The sequence below is a fragment of the Anolis carolinensis genome, chromosome 5, assembly GCF_035594765.1.
Source record: "Anolis carolinensis isolate JA03-04 chromosome 5, rAnoCar3.1.pri, whole genome shotgun sequence".
Lineage (NCBI taxonomy): Eukaryota > Metazoa > Chordata > Lepidosauria > Squamata > Dactyloidae > Anolis > Anolis carolinensis.
In genome coordinates, this window is record NC_085845.1 from 82,693,446 (window position 1) to 82,720,241 (window position 26,796).

At 38.3% G+C, this 26,796-nt stretch overlaps 1 protein-coding gene across 1 annotated transcript in view; it reads left to right on the forward strand.

Moving 5' to 3' along the window:
- The first annotated feature begins 2,882 nt into the window (after positions 1-2,882).
- The window catches only part of muc19 (mucin 19, oligomeric), a 113,987-nt gene continuing 90,073 nt past the window's right edge, over positions 2,883-26,796 (forward strand). The window contains exons 1-9 of the mRNA XM_062981696.1: positions 2,883-3,001; positions 8,699-8,767; positions 10,947-10,973; positions 12,219-12,284; positions 16,129-16,357; positions 17,113-17,230; positions 23,663-23,723; positions 24,844-24,944; positions 26,381-26,591. Coding sequence (XP_062837766.1) covers positions 2,950-3,001; positions 8,699-8,767; positions 10,947-10,973; positions 12,219-12,284; positions 16,129-16,357; positions 17,113-17,230; positions 23,663-23,723; positions 24,844-24,944; positions 26,381-26,591 — 934 coding nt within the window. The 5' untranslated portion in view covers positions 2,883-2,949. The remainder of the gene's footprint in view (positions 3,002-8,698; positions 8,768-10,946; positions 10,974-12,218; positions 12,285-16,128; positions 16,358-17,112; positions 17,231-23,662; positions 23,724-24,843; positions 24,945-26,380; positions 26,592-26,796) is intronic.

Consider the following 26,796-nt stretch of genomic DNA (forward strand, 5'->3'; position numbering starts at 1 on the left):
TGACCTGCCTGGTAAACTGTGATAAGAACTGTGACGGTGATAAGAGAAATGTTTACATCAAGTTAAGAAAATGTTTACAACTGTTAAGAAGGGAGTCAACACAAGGCCAACACCAATCAAGAAGAATCAACATCTGGTCCAGGAAACTGCGATGGAGCCAGGATGGAAGACATCTATCATTCAGTTGCAACTTTGTGGACGATATCAGCAAAATATTGCTATATAAGTGACCTTATGACAATCCAGAAATTATGATAGACAACAACGCTGTTCACCCGATATGCTCTGCTCCATTGAGAAGGAGAGAGATAGTGTACCTTTGGGCCTCCTTTTCTCAAGGGAAGAGAAAGGAGTGTATTTTGGAATCATTTTACGTGTTTCAGGGAATCAGGTTCTTGTTTTGGGAAAGCAGGATACTGATCCTTGGCATTGTTCTTCGGGAAATAATTCATTTTAGCATTTTGGAGTTCTGGAAATATTGGTGCATTGGCAGGCTGCAGGGGAAGCAGGGCCTGGCCTAAACAGATGCTTCTCCAAGGAGGGAGAAAGGATATGTTAATATTTGGATGGATACATGAGGATGAATGCATATAAATGTGTGTGAATGCTGAGTGATAATGTAACCCCCTTTGTTTGTTTGTTAGCCTATGTAAGTAGGTTAATAATAATAATAAAACTTTATTTATACCCCGCCACCATCTCCCCGTGGGGACTCGGGGTGGCTCACAATGTTACAAAAGTAACAGCGCAAATACATTAACAATATACACAGTTTAAAACACAAGAAGATGATAAAACAGAAGTTAAAACAAAGGTTTATACAACAATAATAATATCAAACAACCACCAATGCAATTCAGTCAACTTCAAAGGTGGGGTTGTTGTGAATCCAATGTAGTTGCATTGGATCTGTATGACTGCATGTCTAAATGTTGTTCTGATATACTTCTCACACTGAAATTACAATAAAAAGAACTTAAGGTTATTGAAAAAATATTCAAAATAAACGTGCCTCCTTTACAAAATTCAGACACTTCCAACAAAGGTAGGACAACTATGGCCCTTCAGATGGTGAGGACACCACGGGAAGTGTTGACCAGAGATGTCAAACTTGTGGCCCTCCAGATGTTTGAGCCTTCAACTGTCAGAAGGCCTAGCCAGCTTGTCCAATGGCTGGAAATTGATGTCTAAAACACATAGAGAACCGTAAGTTTGACACCACTGGTGTAGACCAACCAAATCTCACAACTACAGATGCCCATCCTTGTGTATAAAATGATGAAGGATGCTAGTAGTGGTAAGCCATGAAATATCAATAAATCTATCAAAATGGGAATGTAGATGCTTATATGTAACATCAGAACATTTTTAACACATGAAAACCAAATTTATCCCAAGATGACGTTGGTTGAGTTCTCGAGCTGTTTTTTTTCTGGAAATGATTTTTTTTAATTAACTGATCTTTATTAGATATTTTCAGAAAGTGTACATAGAAACGGAAGGGAAAGAACTGAAAAAGAAAAAGAAGAACAAACAAAAAAGTCTTCTCCTCCTGCCCCGTTTCCATTTTTAATGTTGTCAGAGAAGACTATTTGAAACTAATCTGCCATTTTTCCTGGAGATAGATTTTTACTGGTGACCTGTTCGTCTTGTGTCTTCTGTTCTGCTCTTGCAGCAGAAATGTTATTGAGTCCATGTCCATGTATTTCCTTAGTTTTATAATCCATGAGTCTAAGGTCAGATTGTCTTTAGTGCGCCACATCTGGCCCAAAGGTGTCCGCGCTGCTAGGGTTATATGAAATAAAATTATATCTTTATTCTTCCCTAGCTCAAAATCTGTTATGTTAAGCAAGTAATATTCCAGTTTAAAATCATATTTTGGCCTTAAAATCTTTTCACATCCTTACAGTCCCACCACGTGTGGATAAAGGTTCCCAATTTATAGCCACACTTCCAGCACTTCTTATTTTGGTTCTTGTAATATTTAGCCAAATGTGTGGGAGTTAGATACCAATGGAAAAACATTTTATACCAGTTTTCCTTCACCTTTATTGATCTTGAATACTTTATTTTGACCCTCCATAATTTCTCCCAGTCCTCTAACAGGATAGGGTGACCTATGTCTTGCACCCATTCGATCATATTGTCTTTCACCCCTTCTCTTTCTGTATATCATTCAAGAAGTTTTTGGTATAGGATTCTTAACACTTTTTTCTCACTTGTCGTTATCTTGTCCCATGTAGTTTCTTGCACCATAAAATCTTTTTTCTTGTCTTCTGCCTGTATTGAAACCAAGTAAGGTCTTCGTCTATTTTCCTAAGTACTTCTAATGGTTTTAAATTCCAAATATTGTCCTTTTTTTCAGTAGCTGCTTATAGGTTAACCATTTTTCCCTTGCTATTTCTCTTTTTTGATAGGCCTCCCCTGGCAAGATCCAGCTAGGCGTTTTATTGTAGAATCTTTCCCTGTATTTGTTCCAAACCTGGAAATGATTGAGTCTTACATTTATAAAGACCATTGCCTGACAAAAGTACACAGTAGTGGATTTGCTGGACTCAAAGTAAGCCGGTTTCAAATGCTATAGCACAAGTTCCTGAAAGTGTCAGACCAGGTGTTTGATGTTCCTATTTTGTTAATTTCAGTTGTTTTTATTGAGTTTCCAAGGGCTTTGAGGCTCAGGACATGTCCAAAGGAAAAGAACGCTGTGGCACTGGCATGATGTCAATGCCTAACAGGACAATGATGAATGGGAAGCAGATGTGCATTTCTTGAGCTGGTCCAGTAAAATGCCACCAAACCAGCCCTTCATGGTGCATGCAAATCAGTTATTTGCTCATGGAGTCCAGCCTATCTGGGGAATGAAAAGGCAAAAGTTATAAAAAGCCAAATGAAGATGGAACTATCATTCTTTTGGAAAGTAGCCTCCATCTTGATTCCTTCATCATCATTATGAAATGCTCATTCTTGTGCCTAGTTCTGATGTTCATTGGCCATTCCCAAGGTAAGGACAATGAATGGGAATTAATTTTTATGTTACTTACACAATTTACTCTTTGTTATTTCCCCCGGCATTGATACCTCTGAAGCCATTTGTAAGAAAGGCCTTGGAAAATGTTTTGTCGAAGGCTTTCATGACCGGGATCATAGGGTTGTTGTATGTTTTCTGGGCTGTATGGCCATGTTCCAGAAGTCTGGAACATGGCCATACATCCCAGAAAACATACAACAACCCAGCCTTGGAAAACTTTGGCCGTTGTGAGATTTTGGTCAACTCCTCTAATACTTTATCATTGGCCATTCGGGCAGAGCTGTAATATAAAATCTATGGAAGCCCAAAGGTTCCCTACCATAATAAGTGTTTTGTCAGCTGTATTACAAGAATGATCTAAGGCAAAATATAAGTTGTTTGTCTTGAACGCAATGAGTGATACTTGCTATATTGTGACTCAGTTGACTTTAGAAAGTGTTCTACTGAAATGCAGACTGACCAGATGTGATCATAACAAAGCAATTGTGCTAGTTGAACACAAGTATGGCTTAAAGCCATCATGGGAACAGATCAATTCAGGATCAATGCTAAGGACTAGACACGTGAATCTTAAATCCAAGGGAAATACGAGAGAGGGACTATTGTTACCCTCCATAAACTGTTAAACTGTGGTTAGCATTGGACTTGACTATCAATCAACCTAAATGTGGTAGATAAGCAATTGGAATCAACCAATTTCTTCATTTCATTTAGATCAGGGGTCCTCAAACTAAGGCCTCAAACTAATGACCCTCCAAGGTCATTGACCTGGCCCCTGTCCTAAACTTTAGACTTAGGGTTGACCTAAGTCTACCTGGTCTTTGGAGGTCTCTTTGCTTACTTATAGCTTTATAAGATCGTCTAGATGGTCTTTGGAGGTCCCTTTGCTTAGCTATGGCCGTATGAGACCATCTAAATGGCTTTTGGAGGTCACTTTCATTACCTATGGTCATATGAGACCGTCTAGATGGCCTTTGAGGGTGCCTTTACTTACCTATGGTTTTATGAGATTGTCTTGATGGCTTTTGGGTGGCCCTTTCCTTATCTATGGTCTTATGAAACCATCTAGGTGGTCTTTGAGGATCCCTTTCCTTATCTATGGTCTTATGAGACCATCTAGATGGCTTTTGGAGGTAACTTTCCTTACCTATGGTCCTATGAGATCATCTGGATGGCCTTTGAGGGTCCCCTTCCTTACCTATGGTCTTATGAAACCGTTTAAATGGTCTTTGGAGGTCTCTTTGCTTACCTATGGTCTTACGAGATTGTTTAGATCAGGGGTCCCCAAACTAAGGCCCATGGGCTGGATGAAGCCCTCCAAGGTCATTGACCTGGCCTCTGTCCTAAACTTTAGACTTCGGGTTGACCTAAGTCTGAAACGACTTGAAGGCACACAACAACAACACTCCTAATTTTGGACTATTTCATCCTAGTCCGGCCCCCCAACAGTCTGAGGGACTGTGAATCGGCCCTCCACTTGAAAAGTTTGAGAACCCCTGATTTAGATCATTCATCAACTTTTAATTATCTGTGAAAGATGCCAGCTATCCTGAGATAATCTAAACTGTTCAGCTTGCATTTGAATACTGATTCATGGAAGACCTGTTTAAATGAGTAGTACTTCTTCTTTAGAACTCATCTGATATGCAGTTTTATCCAACTGCTGCTTCAAAATTCAAATGCAAGGACAAAATGTATTTGTTTGGTTAAGGTCTTCATTGGATTTAAATTAAGATTAAAAAATAAGAGGATTTGATTTGGGTACAGCTTTTTGGTTTTGTGTTTTGAATGTTATTTATATTATTTTCACAGTAGATTGCTTGGCATATAGTTCAACATTCAATGTGAATTTTAATACTTATTAAAAGCTTGAAAAGCTATGTCATACTGGTTGCACTTCCAAACATTACTGATGGATTGATATCCCCAATCCTTCTCTGATCATGGACTAGTTGCTCTGGACAGTGATGCACATTCATACCAGAATCCAGACACATCAGCAGGGCTGGTTGAGAACAGTGGCAATGAAGATGTGCATTCTGATGTGCTGCTACACTGCTATCTGGCCATGGAAAATCTCTTGTCATGTGCAGATACACCTTGTTGGGTGTTGAGGAATGAATCTGAGACTATGATGCATGTCTAAAGTGATTCACCAAAGGTCTATCATGTTAACTAATGGTTCGAAATAAGGCCATTTGATCCCATAGATTTTTTAAATCGCTGTTAAATTCAGTGTTACTCAAATTGGTAGTTTGTGGATTGGTGCTGGTCTCTGATCTATTGTCTGTGAATCTCTGGTGAGTTTCCAGGAAGGAAAGAAATAGCTGCAGCCAGTGGACACATAGAATCATAGAATCATAGAGTTGGAAGAGACCTCATGGGCTATCCAGTCTAATCCCCTGCCGAGAAGCAGGAAATTGCATTCAAACACCACTGACAGATGGCCATCCAGCTTCTGCTTAAAAGCCTCCAAAGAAGAAGCTATCACCACACCCTGGGGCAGAGAGTTCCAGTGCCAAATCGCTCTTACAGTGAGGAAGTTCTTCCTGATGTTCAGGTGGAATCTCCTTTCCTATAGTTTAAACCCATTGTTCCACGTCAACATGATGTTGATTGCAATGGAGAAAAAATAGTTGCTGGTTCCCCACATCAGATAATGCAACACACACTCCTCTTAATCTACGAGAATAAGATCTACATAAACAATGTAGAATTAATACTTTTCTGAATCAGAAGAATCTCGTTGAGGCTGTACTCACTTCTATAAAACAGTGGTTCTCAACCTGGGGTCCCCAGATGTTTTTGGCCTACAACTCCCAGAAATCCCAGCCAGTTTAGGATTTCTGGGAGTTGGAAGGCCAAAAACATCTGGGGACCCCAGGTTGAGAACCACTGTCATAGGAAGATAGCTTGGTCCTTTCCTTGCTTTCTTTCTGTTTGGTGAAAATGTTCTTATTTAGCCAGAACTTTTGGATTCTAACTGTGTTCAAAGTGGTGGGCTGTATTTTAAATCCTAATTAGAAATTATATTTTAAATTTATTGTAAATATTTAAATTGCTTTCATTATATTTTTAAGTTATATTGGATTTATACAAAACTTTTGTAAATTAATGTTCAGCTTGATCTTTTAAATTTATTGCAAACCTCCTTGAATCTCTTCTTGGGAGAAAGACAGGATGCACATTTGATAAATAAGCAAATACAGGAAGCCCCAAAGTTACGAACAAGATAGGTTCTGTAGGTTTGTCATAAAGTTGAATTTGGATGTAAGTCAGAACAGATACATTTTTAAGTGTAACTCCAGCCATAAACTTTGCATAGCCTAGGGAAGGATTAACACCCCTGTGGTGTTTGTTTTGCTGTCTGTTCCCCTGTTCAAAACATCTCACCTCACTTTCTGTCCCCGTGATAATTAGATTTTGAAAAAGAAATGGCTTGTTATGGAAATAAGTATTGGAGAAAAAGCTTCAGTGAACGCACTTTTTCCCCATGAAGGGAAGGGAAATTCCAGGAATGGGGAGGGGTAGATTTCTCTCACCTGCTGTTATCTCACCACCATTCTTAATTATGTGTCATTAGTAAGTCAGATGTTTGTAACTCAGGAACTGTCTGTACACAAATAACCATCCACTTCCTCAGACTGGATTTTTCTCCATCGTATATTGGTTCATCGTTCTTTTCGGCACAGAGTCATTTACAAGATGTAAAGGAACTTCTGGCCAGGCTCCATGCCAAAAAGGAAGGTGAACCAGTGCCTGCCGCTGCTGCAGCAACACAAAATAATAATAATCATAATAATAATAATCATAATAATAATAATAATAATAATAATACTCCTGACCTCATGATCGTGTTAAAAAACAAAGTATGGATTGTCGATGTTGCAATCCTAGGGGACAGCGGGATTGAAGAAAAACAACTGCAAAAGTTGACATGATATGATATGATGACTTAAAGATCGAATTGCAAAGACTCTGGCACAAGCCAGTCAAGGTGGTCCCAGTGGTGATCGGCACACTGGGTGCAGTGCCTAAAGACGTTGGCCTGCACTTAAACACTATCGGCGCTGACAAAATTACCTCCTGCCAGTTGCAGAAGGCCACCTTACTGGGATCTGCATTATTTGCCGATACATCACACAGTCCTAGACACTTGGGAAGTCTGATGTGTGATCCAATACAACAGCCAGCAGAGTGTCTGCTGTGGACTCATCTTCTTGTGTTTCAAATAATAATAATAATAATAATAATAATAATAATAATAATAATAATAATAATAATAATAATTTGGAAACAATAGACATTGACAAAATTACGATCTGCCAGCTGCAAAAGGCCACCCTGCTGGGATCTGCACGCATCATCCGAAAATACATCACACAGTCCTAGACACTTGGGAAGTGTTCGACTTGTGATTTTGTGATATGAAATCCAGCATATCTACCTTGTTTGCTGTGTCATAAAATAATAATAATAATAATAATAATAATAATAATAATAATAATAATAATAATAATATTTCTAACCAACCCTCTCTCCCCAAGTGAAGTCAGGGCAGCTTCCAAAACAAGACAGACATTCAATGTCCCATACAATATAATAAACTGACATTTAAATAAAATTAAAAATAGATAAAAGCAATCCTCAACAAGCAATGGACTATGGCCTCATCAAATGCATTGAGCAATTAAGTTCTGTTTAAAAATGGGAGCATGAAATCTAAGAATATAAAATGACAAGAAGCCTTCCCATGTTGCCTCGCCTTCAATGGGGGGAAGCCGGGCAGCAACACTTCCCCTCATGGGATGAAGAAGGAGGTAAGGTGGGTGATGTGGGCTGTGGAGTGCGAGGTGAATCTATGAGCCTTTGTGATAAGGTCATAAATGAACTTCAACATGAAGTCGTTTGGATGCTTCGGGTAAAAGCAAGACAGGTCCCACATTTTGGACCTGTGTGGAAAGGGCCATAATTTAACTGTTTAAGGGATGTTGCTTGGCCTACTTTGTTTTGCCTGAATTGTTTTACTAAATATTTGGCAACTCAGTGCTGCTCAATGTACTTCACTCCAACAAGTGGAAGAATAAATGCTTGCAAATGAACTCACCATATATTGCTCATTCCTGATTTTGGCAATTCTTGTCTTGCTACTAGATCCCTCTGCAGAAAACCTTTTTTCCAGGAAGATCATGAAAATGTCCACTTTCCAATAAGAAATATCAAGTTTCTTTTTAAGACACTGGGACATGAAACCCCTAAAGAAATATAATCCTGATTAGAGCCTTAATTCAGAGGTCCCCAAACGTAGGCCTGTGGGCCGGGTACAGCCTTCCAAAGTCATTTACTCGGCCCCCACCCTAAGCTTTAGACTTAACAACTTGAAGCCACACAAACAGCAACAGTCCTAATTAACTTCACTATCTCATCATCCAAAGGCAGGTCCGCACTTCCCATTGAACTACTAGTAAGTTTATGTTGGTTAAAATTGTTCTTCATTTTAAATATTATATTTAATTTTTTTACAGATGAGATATGTGCAATGTATTTCAAACTATAGTCCCCCCGCCCAGTAGTCTGAGGGGCCTTGGACTGCCCTCGGCTTAAAACGTTTGAAGACCCCGGCTTTAATGTCTCCCCTCTCCTTTTTTGCTTTTGCTTCCCCTGCTCTAGAATCTATCAACAGTGGTGGAGAAGAATTGCTGGAAAATAATGAATCTGACAAAAGCACATTATCAGAAGGTAAGATAACATGGAATTGCTCACTAGTTTCTTATGTTTCTCCTCCCTAATTTAGTGCTGAAATGCTGAATTACTGTATATACTCGAAGATAAGCCGAGTTTTTTCAGACCTTTTTTTGAGCTGAAAAAGTCTCCCTCGGTTTATAATGGGGTCAAGGTCAAACCGGCAGCAGAGCCTGGAGGCCATTATTTGCAATATATGATATATATTTTTTCCCTTATCAGTGTGTTTACTTTTACAAAGCCTCCCTCGCTCTTAAGCAAGGGAATGTTTTGAAAAGGGAAAGTTGTAACTTTTTTGCTGAATTCTGTAGGAAATGCTAAATGGAATACTGCCTCACTGGAGCGATCCAGGGGGGCGATGATGGCACCTATTAGGACACGGGGGCGGGGCCAGAGGAGGGGCGGGGCCTCTTCCCATGCAGGAGACAGGGCTGAACACACAGGGGGCGGAGCTAGAGGAGTGGGCGTGGCTTCTTCCCAAGAGCCTGAGACAGGGCTGAGAATCTATACCTCTCTTTTTTTTAAAAAAATAGTTTTATTAAGATTTTCCACAAACAAGACATTATACAAACCATATTTTTACATAAAATGGGAAGGGGAGGAAATCGGATTTTAGGTAGGTAGGGGTACAAGAAAAGGGGATGTAAGAAAACAAAAAAAAAACAAAAAAAAAGGAAAAAAAACAGTGGGCTAAAAATATTGGCCGTTCAATAAATATGAATGAATGGGAGATAATTTGGAAGAAAAAAATTAAATATATCTATGCATGATACTTAAAGGAAAATTGGATGAAGATGTTCCACAGGTGGTATATCACACCTAAAAAGTTGGGGGAAATGTATAAGGGAACTCAAAACACCTGTTGGAAATGTAAAGATCATATTGGATCGTATTATCACGTATGGTGTACATGCCCCGAAACAAACAAATATTGGCAAATGATACATTTGGAATCCCAAAAAAATTACAAAAAAAGATTTCCCATGAAACCAGAATATTATCTATTGGGGCTGACAGAAACAGAAACAAACTTTAATTCAAACGAAGACAAACTGTTTACTTATATTAATACAGCAGCAAGGATCATATTCGCGAAATATTGGAAGTCACAATGACAGGGGAAAATGGAAGAGATCCGAGATATGGATGAACTAACTTTCCTATTAAAAATACATAGAGGTCAGCCAATAAAAAAGACAGACTGGACTTTATATAGAGATTACATGAATAGATAGTAAGGAAAACCTTGGAACTGAGGAGTTAATTGGACAATATTAGTGCAACCAGAACTATAAAAATCAAAATAAATAAACTTTAAGGCCCCGCGAAGGAAGGATGGAAGACCAAATAGTGTTTATCCCTACCTTTGGTATCACTGTATAGTTGTTGTTTTTTTTAAATCTATACCTCTCCTGAGGTGCTTGTTGGGACACAGAGGGCGGAGGTACAGAAGGGGCAGGGCCTCCTTCCAAGAGCCCAAGACAGGGCTGGGCCTCTATATTTCTCCTGAGAGGCCTTTTAGAACTAAAGGGCAGGGCTAGGGGTGGGGGCGGGGCCTCTCCCCAAGAGCGCGAGACAGGGCTGAGCCTCTGTATACCTCCCCTGAGGCACTTGTTAGAACATGGGGCGGGGTATAGAGGTCCAGCCCCGTCAGGCACTTGGAAAGAGGCCCCGCCCCCTCCTCTAGCCCCACCCCCTGTGTCCTGGCAGGCGCCGCAGGACAGGGATAGAAGCTCAACCCTGCCTCAGAGCTCGTAACTCCGCCCATCCCAGTCCTGGCCACCCATATGTGGCCCTGCCTACCTCCCCTTGCAGCCCTGCATCTTGGACTAGGGGAAAGGCTCAGCTCCGCCCTCTTGAGCAGGAGCCACGCCCACCCCTCTAAGTCACGCCCCCCTTTCCAGGGAGCACTGCGTCAGATTTTTTCTGGAAAGGGGGCGGCAGGCCAAATAAGTTTGGGAACCATTGGTTTAGGGCTTTATAGGTCATTACCTGCACCTTGAATTGGGCCTGGCAACTTATCGGCAACCAGTGGAGCTGTTTTAATAAGGCTCTTGTACGCTCCCAATTTGAAGGATGGAAGTCTTAAAAGTAGAACACAAAGCATGGTGGCATGTGCCAGAATTTCTTTATTTTTTTATTTCTTTGAAACCAGTCTATTTCTTCTGTCTTTTAGGGAACTCACAGAGAAGACCACCTTCAGGTACAGTAATGGTGTTAAAATATATATTACAGTATCTGTGCTGGTACAGCTGTACCAGAAACTTCAACTTTATTTTCTTGCTGCAAATGTTTGCAATCATAGGACAGGCCACCTGTCAATCACCATTAAGTTGGGTTCCACCCCTTGCTCAGGGCTCTAAGAGGGAAGGAGCCATTTTTAAGTTAGCTTCACTTAGGAAGCTCATCTATAGGACGTAGACCAGCTCGTCCCATAAAAAGCTTCATATTTCAAGAACACTAGGGATATTGACCGGCCGGGGATACAGAACAGCAGCACAGAAACATCTGCAAGCCTTGGCTGGTAGGTCCGCTCGGCACCCAGACGCACTTGGGGTCGGCAGTGGGTCCCAGACCAGCTAGGCCCAGATAACAGATAGCCTGGGAGAGGTTATAAGAGGGTTTTCACAGTTATTCAAAGCCAATCGCCTGTCCCTTGGGGACAAGACTCCTTGAAGATTTATTATTTGTTCGTCAATAAAGACTTTGTTATTTCTTTAAAGACTCAAAGGCCATCTTTTCAGGGAAATTCCTCAACAACCTTTCTTTAGGCACCCTGGCTTCCCGCTGGGCGTAAAGTGTACGTCCTATATAATAGACAATCAGTCACAGGCCAAGCACGTGACAGAACAGTATCTATTTTCATTGTTAAAGCTCTTAATGTTAGAAAGCATGGAAGCTTGAAGAAACATCTTGCACATAGTTATTTACTTGTCCACTAACCAGGCACGTTATGCCTGTGACCTAATGAGGGATAATACCTTTACCCTTTTTTTGTGGCATAACTGCAATGTTTTCAACACTTGCATATTTAGTTTATGGTCTCATTAAAAGGACAGCAAACTCAGAAGAACTTGTTTTCCTATTTTTAAAGCCATATTTTGCATGCAGTAAATGATGTTACAAAATGAAGGGATGAAAATAATTAAAGGAACTGTTATAGTAGAACTTTAGCAGTGGTTACCTCCTAGATAGCAAAGCAAAGTGTCTAAGTCCCATTAGACACTTATGTCATCAACAGAGTATTAATGGCAACATGGTTCATTATATTGTCCTCTGTTATTTGAGCAGTTTGTAGGACCTGTTTTGTCTAAAAATTCAAAATGACCTTTAGCTATGCTCTTTCTGACAATCACTCATTGCTGACAGACAAATTGGTTCACTTGCTCTTTGGGAATTACTTGGCATCTGTGTCATAGTTATAACCTATTGATGTTTCATTCTGCAGATAAACCAGAGCATGTCCCAGATAGTACCCCACTTTACTCAAAACAAGATGGTGATGCTCATCCAGGTAAATAATGTTTGACATTGCCCCTTCAGTAACATTCACTTTACAATTATTTTGGCATTCCTTTCCCCATTTTCTGCCAGCCCACTCTTCTCAGTAACTCTGTGCACTCTTTATCTCATTCTTAAAACACCCAAATATTGCTGGACTACTGTGCTCAGCTACCTGGACAAAAAAATTGCACAAAATATTGAATGTACTTCTCTGATACTATAGGAATATTTAATATTTCTGCTAGCAGGGCACAGCAGACTAATGCAATGTGGGCTCATGCTAGAAACAGGAATCATTACTGCAGATCCTCTAGTGAGGTTTCAAATCCCCTTAGGTGTATTCATCCAAGTATAGGGAAGCACATAAACAGGTAGCATATAAACAGGTATTGCATGTAGTTGTTTACAAAACCCCTTAAGATGGGTTCTGATGCGTGGGAGTAGGCCAGCAATATTTACAGAGGATGGATCCCCATGTGGCAGCCTCATTCTCCAGCAAAAGGAACAAATAAACTGAATGTCTTCCTTGCAGAGGAAGGAGGTGTTATGATCTAGTACAGGGGTCCCCAAACTAAGGCCTAGGGGCCGGATGCGGCCCTCCGAGATCATTTACCTGGCCCCTGCCCTCAGTTTTATGATATAATATATTGTATATACATATAATATTGATAATATTACAATGTAATACAATATAATACTAATAATAATACCATATAATAATATTAATTATATATTCTACATTACATATAATATTACTAATAATATTACAGTATAGTGGTATAGTTCAATATAGTAATATATAATGCTAATACTGTGCTATGCTAATAATATAATATATTGTATGTACATATAATTTGTAAGCTACATTGAGTCCCCTTTGGGGTGAGAAGGGTGTGATACAAATGTAATAAATAAATGCAGTAAATAATAAATAAATAAATTTTAGACTTAGGCTCGCCCAAAGTCTGAAATGACTTGAAGGCACACAACAACAACAACAACAACAACAACAACAACAACAACAACAACAACAACAACCCTAATTAACTTGACTATCTCATTGGCCAGAAGCAGGACCACACTTCCCATTGAAATCCTGATAAATGTATGTTGGTTAAAATTGTTTTTATTTTTAAATATTGTATTGTTCTTTCGTTGTTGTTGTTTTTGCACTACAAATAAGACATATGCAGTGTGCATCGGAATTTGTTTGTATTTTTTTCAAATGATAATCCGGCCCCTCAACAGTCTGAAAGTTTGGGGACCCCTGATCTAGTAGATACCAAGGGGAAAAGCCTAACAGAAAACTGAGGATAAGGGTGCTTCCATACAGCGCCAAAATCCACGCCAAAGTGAGTTTAAATAACCCACTTTGGCATGTGTTGGGAAAGAAGGCAGAGATTATCTTCTGTTATAATATTGCTAAAGTTATTTGAAAGTGTGTTGGAAAATGGTGTCTAGACAAACTTTTGAATGTCATTTTTGTATTTAAAATGTGACATTGTAACTGATTCAAACTAAAGTAGTAATGATTTAAATTCCATTGAAATTCATGGCACAGGTTTCCTATCTTGGCTTTAGTCCCACTGATATCATTGGAGCGATATCATTGGAGCCAATGTTGTCTAGTGACTATTGTGTTAGACTGGAAATTAGAAATGCCTGGTTTAAGTTCTCAATCAACCATGAAACTTATGAAAACTGGACGCCTCACACTCACCCTTGGCCTGGCCTACAGGGATAAAATAAAAGAAGAGTCCTATATGCCATCTTGAGATTGTTGGAGGAAATACAGGATATAACAAATCAATCATTATTTTCAATGGAACTGAATCATGAATACCTTAGACAAGATCCAACTCAGTATCTACAATAGTGGGCTTTTGAACCTTCGTCTGGTCCCCATTCAGCTAAGATATAAGTAACGGGAAGGGAAGAAAGGGTGCAATTGCTGGTAATTGTTGTCTTGGCTCAAACAATACTTCTGTTATTGCTCACTGGCCAGACAAGAAGCAATGACTGGGCTTGAGATTGTGGCGTTGAAGGCCTTGCTGCACCATTAAAATCAGAGAAATTCTCACAATAGTTATTGCTCTACATTGGTACCATATAACTAGCAGAACCTGCTTAATTTTATATGATAAAATAGTCCCGAGCAACAAAGTTGCCTTGATATTTTTAAAAATTGGAGATCGAGGATCACAATTTTTGGAATTCTGTTTACTTTGATCATATTTTTATATAATTATACTTCGTTTGAATAATGTTTTACCATGTATTGTTATTGTTAGATGAATTATAGATTTTATATGTATTGATTTTATGTATTTGAATGTGAGGGCCATATGTTAGCCACTCTGAGTCCCTCAATGAGGGAGAGAGGGGGCAGGATATACAACAAAGTAAATAAAATACTTAGGAGCCCCGGTGGCGAAGTGCATTAAAGCACTGAGCTGGAGACTGAAAGGTCCCAGGTTCAAACCCCGGGAGCGGCGTGAGCAGCTGCTGTTAGCTCCAGCTCCTGCCAACCTAGCAGTTCGAAAACATGCAAATGTGAGTAGATCAATAGGTATCGCTCCGGCGGGAAGGTAACGGCACTCCATGCAGTCATGCCGGACACATGACCTTGGAGGGGTCTACAGACAATGTCGGCTCTTCGGCTCAGAAATGGAGATGAAAACCAACCCCCAGAGTCAGACACGACTGGACTTAACGTCAGGGGAAACCTTTACCTAAATAAAATAAATAAATTAGTGTTAGCAGTAAAGATGTAAAGATATAAAGATGATATATGTTTGTTTGAGCCAGAAACAAGGTGGAGGGGGATTCAGACCTTACGACAGCAGCTGAAAGCAACCAAGAATAATATATGTTCAATTTATTTGTGGAGATGAATGGAGCCGATTAGGGTTTTCAGTAATAATGCTTAATTAACAGTTTATCTCTAAACTGTTCATCTTCAGAATTTCCCTGCCCATTATAGCTCTTCTCCTATGTCTGTGTATGTCATGGAAATAATCCCTTCTCCAAGATCCTTTTTTCCCTCCCTTGTTTAAATGTTTGTAATGTCGATTTCAAGAGAAGAAAATCTGTATACTGGAAGGAAAAAAAAGCTACCTTGCTTTTGTGTGTTAAATATTTTGAGCCGCCCCGAGTCCCCACGGGGAGATGGTGGCGGGGTATAAATAAAGTATTATTATTATTATTATTATTATTATTATTATTATTATTATTATTTTAAAAAAATTGTTCAGAAAGAGACATTCCTTTTCTTGGTAAATTTTTTATGAAGAGCAGAGATGTTTCAGTTTACAACTCCTATTGCTAGTATCTTGCTAGTATCATGATGGGTGGGTCTGTTTAATCACTAGGTAAGAATGTGAACATACGCCTTCCCAAGTCTTTAATTGTTATTCTGGATATCAAGTAAAATGCTCTAGATTTTTACACTCCTTAATGACCTTACAGATGGCTTTAAAATTGGCGGCATACACTGGTTCCTCTCAATTTGCCCCATGGAGCCCGCCGACTCCCATCCTCTGATGTAGAGCTACTTCCGGTGGGGCTCCTTGGTGCAAACGGAGAGGAACCAGTGTATGCTGTCATCGGAGGCTTCTCATGTTGCATACGGATCAATGGGGGGTGGCCAGGCAGCGGATGCTTCCCCCTGTGGATGGGGTTTGAAGTAAGTCAAGCAATGCAGGCCATGGGGTGATGGTTTCCACATGCCCCCCAGCCGGCACCACCTGATTCACCACGATTTGTGGCGATTCTGGTGGCTAATGTGATAAGGTCGTAAGAGTGTACACATGGCACATTGGATCTACTCATTTCATTCTTTTTTTTCCCATTAGGTGAAGCTTCCACATGGGGCAAAGGATTGTACAAAACCTTTGACAATTGTGTGTTCTCTTTTGAGTCTTTTTGCAAATTCACTTTCTGTCGTCATTGTGTTGAGTCTGGAAGAGAGTTCAACATTGAAATGACTCGAAACAAGAATGGAAAGATTGACCGAATAGCGATTGTGTTAGATGGCAATGTAATCACAGTGAAAGATGGCAGAATTCTTGTCAAAAACAAATAGTAAGTGAGCCATAAAAGAAATAAGATTATTCATTGATTATTCAGTGGATTATGCACTTGAAGATTTTATTCTAAAATGTCAGTCATTTCTTATGTTCTACTATTTTATGGTATTAATTATGTCAATTATACACAATATTTGGTTTAGATTATTACTATTACTATTACTATTACAGTAGAGTCTCACTTATCCAACATAAACAGGCCAGCAGAACATTGGATAAGCAAATATGTTGGATAATAAGGAGGGATTAAGGAAAAGCCTATTAAACATCAAATTAGGTTATGATTTTACAAATTAAGCACCAAAACATCATGTTATACAACAAATTTGACCGAAAAAGTAGTTCAATACGAAATAATGCTATGTGGTAATTACTGTATTTATGAATTTAGCTCCAAAATATGATTTATTGAAAACATCGACTACAAAAATGCAGTGGATAATCCAGAACATTGGATAAACGAGTGTTGGATAAGTGAGACTCTACTGTACTATGTTTATTTATACCCACTTTTTCTCTCAAAGCGGCTTACATTGAAAGCAGCTTACATTAAAACTCAAAGCAGCTTACATTAAAAGCATTTCAATACAATTTAAAATGTACAGATATACATATATTAAAACAAAATTAAATCTATGGTTGGTAGATGTAGTCCTGAAGCTGCAGATTCCTGTTGACAGTTGAGGCGTTGCCATGAAAGCAGCACTTTCCAACATTTGATCTAAATTTGAACAACATATTTATTTACAGTGTGCAACTGCCATTTGACAATAAAATGGTCCATATTAAGAAATATGGGGACTATACCAAGCTGGAAAGTCGCAGAGGTATTCTGACATTACTATGGAATAATGAAGATAAATTTTCAGTAAGTCTCTCTTGCATTTCATATTTGCCTAGATCAGTGGTTCTCAATCTGTGGATCCCCAGATTTTTTGGCCTTCAACTCCCAGAAATCCTAACAGCTGGTAAAGTTGCTGCGATTTCTGGGAGTTGTAGGCCAAAACACCTAGGGACCCATAGGTTGAGAACCACTGGCCTAGATGCTTTTAAATCATAGCAAACGCACTATATGTCGTACTTTCGCTTGACTTAAAGTAGTAATATTAAATAATATTTAGAACTAGGTGCACTATATATTTCTGCTCTGTAGCTACACTGGACCATTGGGGATTATTTGGCTATGTTGCCTATACATAAACCAAATGCATGATTTCGTGGTATGCAGGTATTGCTTTAAATAGCATTAAACCATAATTTGCACAATCATAGTTTGATCATCAGCTTGTCTGAAGGAATAAATAGGTGAAAACATATATTTTACTAACAATTCCAGCTCCCACCCCCAAAAACATATCCCGGGATGCTGATCATGAAGTGATTTATAGTTTCCAAATCATGACCTCCTTGAACTACTACAAGCTGAATAGCAAGTGTCCCAAAAGCAAGCAAAGACCAGCAGAAACATGCTTCGACCCCGTCTGTCCAACTGCCAGCATCTGACCTTATCTACACACTGTTTAGTAAACTCATAGATTCAGGTTTTCATCCAAAATATCTGGAGGCTATAATCTTCACTGTTGCACTATGTACAAATATACAGCCAGGATTCGCAGATCCTCATTTCTTGTACTTGCAAACAATCACATACAGCATAGACAGATATTCGCACTGAGTCACATAGGAGAGAGAAAGATGCATTCTTTTGTCGTCCTTATATAACAGGCATGGGCAAACTTTTTTGCCCTGGGGCCACGTTGTGGGCCTGGCTGCAAGGACTGGGCCAGGAGGGAGTATGCGTTCACCACATCCTAATAATAATATAATAATAATAATAATAATAATAATAATAATAATAATAGTACACTTTATTTATATTCTGCCCTTCTCCCCTAGGAGACTCAGAGCAAATTACAGCATTTACCTACGTACATAGGCAAACATTCAATGCCTTTACAATCACATGAGACACACAAACACAAACAAATATTAAATAAACATTAAGCATTAAAATATTAAAAACCAATTACAATTATTGTGGAGACTCATCAATTAGGTATTGATCATCATGACATTAGGCATTACATCATGAGCTTCACAGTCACACCCAAAGTGCTATCAATATAGCACATGTTCATTGTGTCGTCGCGCCTGGGGTTAGCGAAAGAGGCATGGACGTGTCATCTTTCCCCAGGGGACTGCCTCTTGCCCTCCTTTAGGGAAGCTGGAACTCCCAAGGATCAAAACACTGTAGATAACTCAAAACTGGTTTTATTGTTTCAAAAGGTTATCCCTTTAAGGCAATAAGCTGGAAGTTTCAAAGGGGTAAAGGAAAATATACATTACAGTCTCTGATTGTCTTAAGTCCAAGGAGCTCTGCAGCTGATAAGCTTTTCCAGGTCCCTCTTTCTCAATGGCTGTGAATGCCGGAGCAATCCCAGCCTCAGTCCAAATGGCCTATGTTTGAAGACACTGTCTTCCTCTGGTGCCAAAGAACTGATCTGAAGGCGCTTGAGACTCCTCAACGTCGTCCAGTTTGGCCTGAACATGAAGCATAAGTCTCAAGGGTAAGAACCTTAGAATTGGTGCTGAGAGGTAACTCAATTAAGGGCTTTTAGAGCCAAGTCTCTCTCTCACGTCCATCTGATAGAAAGCTTGATGGTGGAATGAAAAAGGAAATACTGGCCCACTCCAGGAAAGGGTGGAGTCAAACTATCAAAATTATTAAAAGAAAATCAAGTACATCTAGCATTACTACAGGAAACACACAAGAAAAAGGATAAATCCAAATTGATAAATGAGAGAAATTGGGAACTACAATTTGAATCGAGGGGTTCAAATAAATCTAGAGGGGTGGCCATACTTATAAAGGATAATCTAAATTTTGAATTAGAAAAGGTAATTAAAGATACTGAAGGCCGATTTATAATGATAATAGGCAAAATAAATAACAGCCAAGTAACTATTGCAAGTGTGTATGCCCCAAATCAGAGACAGGTCAAATTCATAAATAAAATCTGCACAAAAATAAAGAAACAAGCGTTAGGAGATATAATAGTAGGAGGAGACCTGAACTTACAATTATACGAAAAATAAATAAATAAAGGAACAGGGAAAGAAGCAAAATGTAAAATAAATTTTAGAAAGTGGAACCTAATAGAGGCTAATAATAGAATAGGGGAAAGAATTGACAGTCCCACTTTCTTCTCACATAGACATTCAACATTCACCACCATAGATTACTTTTTAGTAGGGATTAATAATGTAATGCCAATAAAAGAAATAATGGTGGGCAAACAATGGCCAGGAGACCACGCACCTCTTTATTTAAAATTGGGCAATTATATTAAAAATACAGTGAAAAAATGGCGGTTTAATCCAAAAGTTGCCTATAAAGAGACAGATAGAAACGGGATAAAAGACCAAATTATTGAATATTTTAACCTAAATAGATCCCCTGGAATGAAAGAAAGTATAGTTTGGGATGCTTTTAAAGCAGTAATTAGAGGTAAATGTATAACAATTGAGAGGGGCATAAACAAAAGAGAAAACGAGAGATTTAGAAAATTAAGACTTGAAGAAGAAAAAGCATTCCAAGCATTTCAAAAAGATCAAACGGTGGGGAAAAAGGAAAAATGGTTAGAGATAAAAAAACAACTAGAAAACTTGGAGGAAATTGAAGTTACAAAAAAATATATCTGGGTCAAGAATGACTTTCAAATAAATTCAATAAATAACACAAAGAAGTTAGCAAATCTTTTAAAAAAGAAACAAGGGAAAGCAAAGATAATCAAATTGAAAGACAGGAATGGGCAAATAAAAACAAGAGAGGAAGACCTAAAGGAAATAATGGCAAATTATTACGAAAAGCTTTATATGAACAAGGATACAGTGAGTTCAGAAGGAATACTTAACAAAAAATTAGACACTTTCTCTCAAGCAGTATTGGACTCAAATATAACTAGCAATGAAATAGAGGAGGTAATCAAAAACCTAAAAATTAACTCATCACCAGGACCCGACGGGCTCACTACAAATTTCTATAAAATCTTTCAAAAGGAAGTTATTCCTAATTTACAAATCTTATATAATAAAATTATGGAAAATAAAATAATTCCAGAGACATGGAAAAAATCAGAAATTATAACAATTTTAAAACCAAATAAAGAGGAAACTGACCCTAATTCATATAGGCCTATTACGCTAAGTAATGTGGACTATAAAATATTCACGAAAATTATAGCAAACAGACTGAGAGAGATAATGCCCACATTAATCGAGGAAGATCAGTACGGGTTTATTAAAAAAAGAATGATTGCCGACCCAATTAGAAATATCGTAAATGTAATCGACCATGCAACAAGAGAGAGAAGAAAATTACTTTTAATAAAACTAGATGTCTACAAAGCATTTGATACAATAAATCACAATTATTTGGCCAATTTGTGTGAGAAGTGTAATTTAGGGAAAAATATCTGTGGGGTAATTAGAGAATTATACAAAGAAAATCAAGCTGAAATAATAGTAAACGGATCAAATTCCAGAACTATCGAAATAAAAAGTGGAACCAAACAAGGTTGCCCTCTCTCTCCTCTACTTTTCGCCCTAGCAATAGAACCTCTAGCTAACTTAATTAGATCAGATAAAAGCATTAAAGGGTATAGGATAGATAGAGAAGAAATAAAAATTAATTTATATGCAGATAACGCGATGGTCCTGATAGGCACAATGGATGACTAGGTAAAGGCAGTAAAAAAAGTAATTAAAAAATTTGAATCGATCTCAGGCCTAGTTATTAATATTGAAAAATCAGAAATCTTGCATAAAAATCTGACCTGGAAGGAATTAAAAGAAGCCCAATCTACTTTAGGGGTGAAACTGGGGGGAAAGAAGTTAAAATACCTAGGCATTCACATATCTAAAAATTTAAATAATATAATCCAGATAAATTATAATCCACTATGGAAAAAAATAAGTAAACAAATTATTGACTGGAAAAAATGGAATTGGAACATTACAACAAGGTTGAAGGCTTACAAAATGATGATATTACCTAAATTTTTATACTTATTTCAGACCCTCCCTTTCAGCATTCCACCAAAAATAATTAAAAAATGGGACAATTAGATTAAAACATGGATAATAGGCGCCAGTAAGAATAGAATTGCTAACACAGTATTCTTTACGCAACAAGTAAACGGAGGCTGGGGAGCTCCCTGCCTACAAAACTACTTTGAAGCCTGCCAATTGGCCAGGTTACTTGAATTGGACATTGGTGAGCCCAAAAGATGGGTCAGATTAGAGAAACTAATGAATGGATGGGAATACGGATCATGTTTGATCGGGAAAATCGGCAATAAAGACCTAAAAAATATAAAAGGAGGCCCATTGACCTCAACAATGGAATGTTGGAGAAAATGGCAAAACAAACTTCCAATAAATAAAATAGACAAACTTCCAATAGGAGCCCTAGAAAATAGAAAACCCCAGCTATACCGCAATATGATAAAGAACTTAGAACAACATGGAATAACAAAGATTGAGGACTTACTTAAATCCGACGGAACAGTTATACAATGGGAGGAGATAAAAGACAAATGTGGACAGGGCAATTGGCTACAATGGGGAGGGTTGTCTAAAAAGATAACAGATTGGAAGAATAAGGAGACTCCAGAATCAGACTTGGATAAAATAATAAAATGGAAAGTAGAGAAGGAGAAAGGAATCATGGGATACATATATAAAATAATTATGGAAAAACAATATAACACAAAATACACCCTGATAGAAATCTGGAAGGAGGATTTGAATTGCAATGAGAGAGAAATAGAAAAATGGATAAAATCAATTAATAAAATAAAATATTTAAAGATTAAGGAAATGCAACTGAAGATACTTACAAAATGGTACAGAACTCCTATACAATTGGCTTATATAACCGAAACCCACCCAAAACAATGCTGGCATAATTGTGGGAAAATTGGAACCTATACCCATATGTGGTGGGAATGCGAAAAAATTCAAAGATTCTATAATATAATTAATAAGGAAATGAAAGAGCTATTGGGGACGACAATAGAATGGAATAAAACACAATTTTTTGTTCAAAAATTAGAAGGCAATGGGGAACTTAAAGAATGGGAGGAAATAATAAAACATATGTTAGATGCAATCAAAGCCTCAGTTGCCCTAGGATGGAAGGACCAAAAAAAATGGGATATAAAAACGTGGTATAAATACTTAGCCGATTATCTACTTCAAGATTATATTAGCGAAAGGAAAAGCTATTATAAGTTTGGCCAAACCAAGATGACCTGGGAGGCAAAATGGAAGGGCCTTATCTCTAGGATAAAGGGGAAAGACAAATACAAGGAATTAAATAAGATTATCCTTATGATTGAACAACTATAATTAGTACGGTAAAGAGTAGTGAACTGTTCTCAGGGGGGAGGGGGGAGGGAGAGAGGGGATATAAATATATATAGTATCTCTGTACCCTTACATTATGTAAGAATAAGTTTATGGGCGAGAACGGGGAGGTGGCGGGATCGGGGAGAACTACAGGTAATGTAAATGTGGAATATCAAGATTGTATGTCTATTTGTATGTACGTATAGATATATATATATATAAATAAATTTATATTTCACAAAAAAAAACAAAAAAAAAACCAAACTACAAAAAAAAAAAAGAGTCAAACAATTAAGCTGAGGGAGCAATATAACTGGTGCAAACAACATTGATTGACAGCTATAAATAACCAATCAATCCAACTACATTTACAGGGTAAAGGCAAAATCAGGCATGATACAACAATTCAAATCTTGCAACTTACAGCTCGACATATAGATGGCGCCACTCGAGCTGTCACATTCATCAAACAGTATTTTATTCTACATGCTTTGTCATTTCTATCTAACAAAAATCCCTATGCCATCCATGTGCCGTAGATTCCAGAATGCAAGAAGCAGAGGTTCTTCTCCATCCAGAGCTTGGAAAAGTTACATTTCAGACCACAACTTCTAGAATTTCCCAGCCACCATGGCCACTGCAGCTTTAACTAGCAACCCGAAACATACAACTTAAAAAATAACTTTTCCAAGCTCTGTCACCAAGGAGGGATGTAAGCCAGCCTCACAAAGAATTTGCTCAGAGCTTCTCGAACCTTGAGATTGTCCTGAAAGTTTGTTCACTTTCCGCAGAACTGAGGTGATAAAAAATTCATGTGACTTAAATGTTACGCACTAAGAGCACATTTAACTTGAAGTTAAATTTTTCATTATGATGTGTGTTTTTAAAGATCACGCTGCATAAAAAATATGAGACCTGTGGCCTTTGTGGAAGCCTTCATGCTGGCAGAGGTAAGCACATCTTACAAAATGTCCTTCTGCAGATAACAATAAGATGATGCAATATTTAAAAAGCACAAAATCCTATTTTGTACTTGCTTGCAAATGCGGATGTGAAAACATTGCTCCAATTATATCGTAATGTCAGAAATGGCCCCCTTTCGCAATTGTGATTTTTGACTTGGTTTTAATGGTTTTTAACTGGGATTTTTTTTAGCACTGTTTATATTAAATCCTGTTTTAATGTTTGCACATTGGTATATTTTAGATTGTATGCTAATGATTGTATGATTGTATGCTAATGTTAAGCCACTTTAAGTCCCCTTTAGGAAAGATAAAAAAGAGTATAAACAAGTATAATAATTAATAATAATAATAATAATAATAATAATAATAATAATAATAATTCATTAAGTTGTAAATGCAAAGTTATAGCCCAGAAATTGGGAAACTCCTGTTGCAGGTTGGACAGCATCTGTAGCATTTTTCTTCGCTCCCATATAATTCAGTTAAAAGCAGATAATCTGGATTTTTATGGCAGTGTATCCCAGAACTTGACTCCAGATTATCTGATTATCCCAGATGATATGGCAGTAAAGACTCACATAATCCAGTTTAAAGCAAATAACCTGGAATCAGATCCTGGGATATAAAGATGGTGTAGAAGGAGCATTGGGCCCCATCTATACTGCTATATAAAATCCAGATTATCTTTGACCTGGATTATATGGCAGTGTAGACTCATAATCCAGTTCAAAGACGATAATGTGGACTATCTGCTTTGATAATCTGGATTATATGGCAGTGTAGAAGGAGCCTTTGAATGCCTGGTTGGGAAAATGAAAACCACATGACCAGGGGCAGTGGACCCCTTAATAATGGTCCTTAATTTCTCCACAAATCAAATCAATCCATAATTTTAGTCCCTAAACCTGCCCCCGAATCAAAGTTTACATGAATATATATTGTACCTATCTATCTATGTCTATGTGTAAAACTCAAAAATAACTTTTAGAAGTGAAGTAGTAGGACAGTACTTTCTTTCTACCTCAATGTCATACAACAGCTTAGTCGATGCTCATATTTCAAATTATGCAGCATATGCACATTCTGTTTATTTTTTCCTTCAAAGACACAGATGTCGTGAAGCTGATTAGAGATAGCAAAATTCCAGATGCAACATGTCCTGAGCCTGTGATAGAACAGGGTGTACACTGTGATGAGGGGGAAATGGTAAGAATAAATTGTGTCTTCCTAGCAGTTTGTGCCAGATTTACTTTCTCCTAGTTGTCACATATATCAATCTTCTGATTGAAACTTCAGACATATCCTTGTCTTCCATAGTCTAATGCATGATTCATGCATTTCCTCATTCTCTCAGAGATGCTTCTCAATGCTGGTTCATCCTACAGTGTATATTGATGATGGAGAATTGTGTGGTCCCAGGTGCTTCCCAAACCAATGGCCCCCATTGTTGGTGGTATTTAGACTGGATCTATACTGCCCTATATCCCAGGATCTGATCCCAGATTATCTGCTTTGAACTGGATTATATGAGTCTACCCTGCCAGATAATCTGGGATAAGAAGATAATCTGGGATCAGATCCTCAGATATAGGGCAGTGTGGATCCAGACACACTTTGGACTGGAAAGCACCTATGTACCAATTGTTGCCTGAAGTGAAAGGCAAGTTGGTGCCTTCTTTCTCTTCCATGTAAATTTATTTATTTATTTACAGTATTTATATTCCGCTCTTCTCAACTCAAAGGGGACTCAGGAAGGATCACAATGCACATATACATGGCAAACAATCAATGCCGTTAGACATACAACACACACAGACAGAGACACAGAGGCTATTTAACATTTCCAGCTTCCGGCTTCATGAGGGTATGCTCGATTCTGGCCACAGTGGGAGCTGCTGCTTCACTGTCCACTTGTGACACCGAGTCCTTGATGGCATACTTCCTCATTCTTCCACACACTGCTGGAAGGTTTTATGGTGTTGTAAATTAGTTAAATTAACCTCCCGCATAAAGCGGTACCTAAATTTCCTACTCAACAGATGCAACTCTCTTTCGGGCCGCATAGGTCAACAGCGAGCTAGACTATTAAATGGTCGGGAGCTCACTCCGACCTGGGCTGGCTTCGAACTCATGACCTCTCGGTCAGTAGTAATTTATTGCAGCTGGCTACTAAACAGCTGCACCACAGCCCGGTCTTGGGCTACAATGCCCATTGGTTCCAATTCAGATCATGCATAACGTACAGTGTTCCCTCACTACTTTGCGGTTCACTTTTCACGGATTAGCTGTTTCGCGGTTTTTCAATAAATCATAAAAAATTACAATTTACAGTCTAAGGAAGGGAGGAAGGAGTAGCCGAAGGGAGAGAAAAGGAGCCCAAGCGGCAACGGGAGGAGAAGGAGGCGATTTATCAACACACGATTGGTTGATAAAGACTTAAAATAGTGTATAACTACTAAAATAATGTATAAATATTAAAATAAATCCCTACTTCGTCGATTTTCACTTATTGTGGGTGGTTCTGGAACCTAACCCCATCGATAAGTGAGGGAACACTGTATTCTCTTTATTTCAATCCCTTGATCACCTGGAAAGCTTTTTGTATCCAATAATATCAAGTTACATGTTGTCTCATTTTTTAGTATTGCCATGATATCATTTCAAAGTACTTCAAATCATGTAAAACTGTTGGCAACCTGTACCATGAGTATGAAAAATTGTGCACTGAAGAATACTGCAAAACTGGAAGTGGAATGGATGTGTGCAGTACATTTCTTGAATTAGCCAGAAAATGTTCATCTGAAGGTTCTGGTCCATTTGAAGCCTGGAGAAGAGATCCTGATGTGATTTGCGGTATGCCTTGCCCAGTTGATCATCTTGGGGTGGGTAGCAAATAAAGGTGGATTTTGAGTAAGGGTTAAAGATGGGGAATAGTTCTTCTTATTCTTGTGCCCCAGTTGAGCCACAGAGTCTCACCAGAAGTGAGCCTGCATCATCTGATGGGTGGTGTGGGACTCCATTGCTCAACTGGGGCGAAAGCGTCCTATGCCACTGAAAA